General features: G+C 42.7%; 1 protein-coding gene across 1 annotated transcript in view; it reads right to left on the bottom strand.

Moving 5' to 3' along the window:
* LOC123978480 (E3 ubiquitin-protein ligase HECW1) overlaps positions 1-6,000 on the bottom strand; it is a 121,205-nt gene that overhangs the window by 36,990 nt on the left and 78,215 nt on the right. The window contains exons 6-8 of the mRNA XM_046061711.1: positions 3,566-3,708; positions 3,054-3,154; positions 11-712 (exon numbers count right to left, since the gene is read on the bottom strand). Coding sequence (XP_045917667.1) covers positions 11-712; positions 3,054-3,154; positions 3,566-3,708 — 946 coding nt within the window. The remainder of the gene's footprint in view (positions 1-10; positions 713-3,053; positions 3,155-3,565; positions 3,709-6,000) is intronic.

Raw genomic sequence — 6,000 nt, 5'->3', positions numbered from 1 at the left:
GGAAGTGAGCAGGGGCGGTTTTTACGCCGTGAGGGAGCATGGGAGTTGTAGTTTGAGAAGAGCGACTGGCAGGTGCAGGGGAGGCAGCTTCTTTTTCCCCCCTCTGTCACCTCCTGCGGGGACCCTTCAGCTGGTTGTTCAGTGCCCTCGTGGGATGCCTCCACAGCAGTAGCATCAGTGTTTGTTGTTGCTGCTTCAGGACTGTCTGAGTCTGGCTTCGCCTGGCTTTCCTCTCCAACCTCCATTTCTTCTACTGTGACCTCCTCCTCAGCTTGTGATGCAGACTCTGCTCTCTGCTCCTCCTCTTCTTCCTGCTGCAGCCTCTCCTCACCTCCTCCCTCTTCTCCCTCCACTCCTCTGTTCTCCTCCTGCTGTTCAGCCAAGACCTCCTCCTCCTGCTCCACCTGGGGCTCTGTAGTCCTAAGCTCCTCCCTCACTGTGCTCTCCTCCTCCACAGTTCCTTGATCCACCTCTGGTGTCGCCTCAGCCTCCTCCTTAGCAGGTTGGACCTCCTCAGATGTGGAGGCCTCCACTGTGGGGGCTAGTGGTGCAGAGGTCTCAGGGTCTGAAGGTGCATCCAGGGGGAGGTCAGGCATGTCAGGTCCCACACTTAGTGTGTCATCATCAAGTGCATCAGCAGCATGGATGTTATTTGCTCCATTTTCCTCCTCAGAACAGGCTTGCTCTATCACGAGGGAGACCTCCTCATCATCTAAAGAAAGAACACAGGGAGACGTTAGATGTCCACCAGACCCACATTTGATAGTTGCTGCCTTCAAACTGGATTTTGTTTCCCATATTCTTGATAGTTGTTATACACACTTAATATTTTCAGAACCACAATCGACAGATGAACCCACAGTGTAACTCGACTGCTGCCAGTTTGGTGGGAGACTGGGCTGCGTGATGCTAGTAGTGGCTAATGTAGTGTGCAGCAGAGATGTGCAGCTCACTTCTTTCTAACTCCACACCAACATTTTCTGAACTGAACTGAATATAACTGACTATCAACCGTCTTGTTCTGTTGGAAGATGCAGTGACTTAAACTAATGGTGAAGAATGTATAAATCTTGTAATACAGATGAACACTGTGAATATTTTACAAGCACGGGCCAGGTAAAGCAAACCTCAAGACAAAAGGAGTGTCATTGCGAAACAATAATCGCTTTATTTCGATTAACTTGTTTTTATAATCATTGGCAGCATTAATCAAAATTGTGATTAAAATTCAATTAATTGCACAGCCCTACTTTAAACTACTTTTTCACATATGCACTAGAACTCCACAACACCTGGACACACACAGAAGATTGCTAGATTGCCATCTGCACTTTTGGTCTTCCTCTGCAGGGTATGCAGCCTGGCAGGTGTCATGGAGACAAAACAATTCATTTGCATGACAATTTAACAAATAATATGCTTGAATTATAGATTTGTACTGCTTGGTTAGTGCTCCTGGCTGTTGTAGCAACAGTTATGGCAACAACAACATCAATAGAAACAAAAAACTAATACTAATCATCTTTATAGTGATGATAATAATAAGTAATAATAATGATTGTGTATACAACCCAAATCTAGACTATTATGATTATTATGACTATTATTATGATTGTTGAAAACGTACATCACACATATACATATTGACATTAGCAGGTGGATATCAGGAGTGTAGTTGAGTGCTACTGTGTGTGCTCATCAAGTAATGCAGTGAGGACTGGCCCCCATGCTCTTACTGAGAGAAGGAGGTTGTTGGCCAAGATCTCGTGATACATGGCCCCATCCATCCTCCCCTCAATACGGTGCAGTCGTCCTGTCCCCTTTGCAGAAAAGCATCCCCAAAGAATGAGGTTTCCACCTCCATGCTTCACGGTTGGGATGGTGTTCTTGGGGTTGTACTCATCCTTCTTCTTCCTCCAAACACGAGTGGAGTTTAGACCATAAAGCTCTATTTTTGTCTAATCAGACCAAATGACCTTCTCCCATTCCACCTCTGGATCATCCAGATGGTCATTGGCAAACTTCAGACGGGCCTGGACATGCGCTGGCTTGAGCAGGGGGACCTTGCTTGCGCTGCAGGATTTTAATCAATGACGGCGTAGTGTGTTACTAATGGTTTTCTTTGAGACTGTGGTCCCAGCTCTCTTCAGGTCATTAAACAGGTCCTGCCGTGTAGTTCTGGGCTGATCCCTCACCTTCCTCATGATCATTGATGCCCCACGAGGTGAGATCTTACATGGAGCCCCAGACCGAGGAAGATTGACTGTTATTGCCTTCACACGAATGTGCTTGCCTATTTTCTTGTAGCCCATCCCAGCCTTGTGCAGGTCTACAATTCTATCCCTGATGTCCTTACACAGCTCTCTGGTCTTGGCCATTGTGGAGAGGTTGTAGTCTGTTTGAGTGAGTGTGTGGACAGGTGTCTTTTATACAGGTAACGAGTTCAAACAGGTTAATACAGGTAATGAGTGGAGAACAGGAGGGCTTCTTAAAGAAGAACTAACAGGTCTGTGAGAACCGGAATTCTTACTGGTTGGTAGGTGATCAAATACTTATGTAATGCGATAAAAAGCAAATTAATTATTTAAAAATCATACAATGTGATTTTCTGGATTTTTGTTTTAGATTCCTTCTCTCACAGTTTAAGTGTACCTATGATAAAAATTACAGACCTCTACATGCTTTGTAAGTAGGAAAACCTGCAAAATCAGCAGTGTATCAAATACTTGTTCTCCCCACTGTATATAGCAATTGTAAGTCGCTTTGGATAAAAGCATCAGCTAAATGTAATGTAAGTCCTTTTGAATCACTTATCAAATCCAATTCTGTTCTGCTTAAATGTGGAGTTGGTAACCAGTTAGATATAACTGAAACCCAAAGATTAAACTGAGATCTGTACACTACCGTGTTTCAAAGCTTAATGTCTTTAAGTTTAAAAAATGTTGCTATGGAGAGACAGTTGACCTAGGAGAGCAAGATTAACAGCCAAGGGGATGTAGCAGGATTGATAATATGACTGTCCATGCTGCTAGATGGCTTGATGCCTCGTGTACCTGGGTGAATAGAGGAGGTCAGCTCAAAGCGGAACTGCAGCTGGCCGCAGACATGATCCGTCGGCAACCTCCGACCTAGCGAATAACTCACTACCCGATCCCTGCGGACAAAATAGACAGACGGAGAAAAAGAGAACAGTCTGTAAAGTAGAAATGCAGGGACAATGAAAAATAGGAGAATTGAAAATGCAGACGTTGCCGTGACATTATTTATTTTGACCAGCGAGAACCTGCAGTAAAGGAAACGCAGGCTATCTGTTCAGATAGCTAATGAAATGCTGGCAAAAATCAGATGGTCACGTGAGATTTAAACTTGATACAACCTCCCACATCCTTCATCTCATCCTCTGTCCGTGTGGGCTTGTGTATGTGGGAAAACTTCCACAGCTCAACTGACTTGAATCATCGAGCACTAGAATAATATTTAGAATAATGACAAACACAGTCCCTCTGCACTCAACTTCACATCATAAAAACCCTCTGCATGAATGTGTATGGTGTGTGTGTTTTACCCAATAGCATGTTTTTCCAGCAGCCTCTGGACAGGGACCGACAGCTTCCCCAGGAAGCGTTTGATGATTGGCCGACTCTTTGCAAACTTATCCTTCACCTCGATCTCCAAGACGTCAGTGGGCAGAGACACAAAGTTAAACCTCTGGAGATCCAGACAAACAGAGGAAAGAGGACGTCGTGAGGACTACACCAGTCAGAGTCATCAGAGTGGGATGATTTTACAACAATATTGCCAAAGCTACAAATACATTACAAAAGAACAATTCATTTCATTAAACAAGTAAATAAAACAGTAAAAGTGTGTGTATGTGTGTATTAAAAAAATAAATAATACTAAAAATTTTTATAAGTAAAAGTGTGTGTGTAAAAAAATAAAAATAATATATTACAAATTAAAACAAAATAAATAAATAAAACAGTAAATGTGTGTATATTAATAGACAAAAAAATAAAAAAACATAAATAGAAAAACAACTACAAAATCAGCATCAAATGTGAAATCTAAAAACAACAAACAACTCAAAGAAGAATTACTAAAATAACAAACAATGAAAATATCTGTTTGCCAGTAAACAGAGCTCAACCCCTGGCAAATCAGAATGATTAACATTTGTATGGATGTGTTTTGGCAGCTCAAAGCATTTGGTGAAAGTCAAGCGGAATGCTTGTGGTAAACAAGACTAAGAGTCTGCAACCATGCTAGCAGCTGAGTGAGGTGTGAGGGCCTTTGAGCTATTGTAAATCCTAATGTAAGCATGCTAACTTGATCATAATGGTAATGCAGGTAATGTTGACCACTGTGAGGCTGTGTTCAGGCTGATTTTAGCCCTGCGTGAAAAAAGCAGCTTCCTCATTCCCCTGAATGAGGCCAGTTCATAGGAGGGTTTTGTTATAGATGGCTCTGGTGAAAAACCACAGGGTTGCCTGGCGAAAAAGCTGAACCTAGCACTGCATTGTGCTAGCACACATTCCTGGTAATTACTTTGAAACAGACTATTTCTACTGTTTACCTGGAGATGGCTGTAACAAAAGTTGTGATGACTTGGCAGAGAATGACTTACACAAAGTCAGGGGTTTTGTAGGCATAATATCAGGTGTATGATTAAACAGTTATACCAAACAGGTGCCAATGATCATCAATTCAATATGTAAGGTAAGACACAATCATTAAGTGAAACAGACACAGCTGTGTAGGAGGAATCCAGCTCGGTGAGGAAAAGCCAAACTCAGCTAACAAGTTGAGGCTGCTGAAGATAATTTACTGTCAAAAGTCATACACCGTGGCAAGACTGAGCACAGCAACAAGACACAAGGTAGTTATACTGCATCAGCAAAGCCTTTCCCAGGCAGACATTTCAAGGCAGACAGGGGTTTCCAGATGTGCTGTCCAAGCTCTTTCAAAAGAAGCACAAAGAAACAGGCAGCACTGAGGACCACAGACGCAGTGGTCGACCAAAGAAACTTACTGCAGCAGATGAAAGACACATCATGCTTACTTCCCTTCACAACCTGAATATGTCCAGCAGTGCCATCAGCTCAGAGCCGCAAAAAAAGACCAGAGAAGTCTAGTCAGAAGTGGCCTTCATGTTAGACTTGCGTCCGACATGCCTCTGACATGGAAACAACGACAAGAGACTCAACTATGCTTAGATACAAAGGAACTGGGGTCCAGAAAATGGCAGCTGGTGCTCTGGGCTGATGAGTCATAATTAGAAATATTTGGCTGCAGCAGAAGGCAGGCTGTTTGCCAAAGGGCTGGAGAGTGGTACAAGAATGAGTGTCTGCAGCGAACAGTGAAGCATGGTGGAGGTTTCTGCGGGTTTGGGGCTGCATTTCTGCAAACAGAATTGGCGATTTGGTCAGAATGAATGTTCTCCTCAATGCTGAGAAGTACAGGCAGATACTTATCCATCATGTAGTACCATCAGGGTAACTGGGTGCAGAAAAATGGCAGCAGGTGCTCTGGACTGACAAGTCAACATGCAAAATATTTGGCTGCTGCAGAAGGTAGGTTGCCCAAACATACAGCGAAAGTCATTAAGAACTATCTTCAGTATATTTTTCTTCTGTCATTCACTTTGCATTTTGTTAACTGATAAATATCATCTATTAATATGTCTATTTTTGAAAGGATTGTTACTTTACAGCATTTTTCACACCTGCCTAAAACGTCTGCACAGTACTGTAAGTGTCAATACACACCAGGAGAAGCAGGTTAGGAAATAGATGTTAATTATTTTACAATTTCTTGGAGGGTTTTCTTCCTACAGTGATATGAAAGTACAGTTCAACATGGTTCAGTTGAGAACATTTCTAACACAATATTCCCAGCATGGAGCTTATAAAAGGTATTTTTTTAGCATCATAAACGTGTAAGCATCTGATCATGGTGCTTCAGGGACTCTTTCTTGTTCTTTACAGCACCAGACAGGCT

This window comes from Micropterus dolomieu, linkage group LG01, assembly GCF_021292245.1.
Source record: "Micropterus dolomieu isolate WLL.071019.BEF.003 ecotype Adirondacks linkage group LG01, ASM2129224v1, whole genome shotgun sequence".
In the NCBI taxonomy this organism is placed as follows: Eukaryota; Metazoa; Chordata; class Actinopteri; order Centrarchiformes; family Centrarchidae; genus Micropterus; species Micropterus dolomieu.
This window is presented reverse-complemented; position numbering and strand designations above follow the sequence as displayed.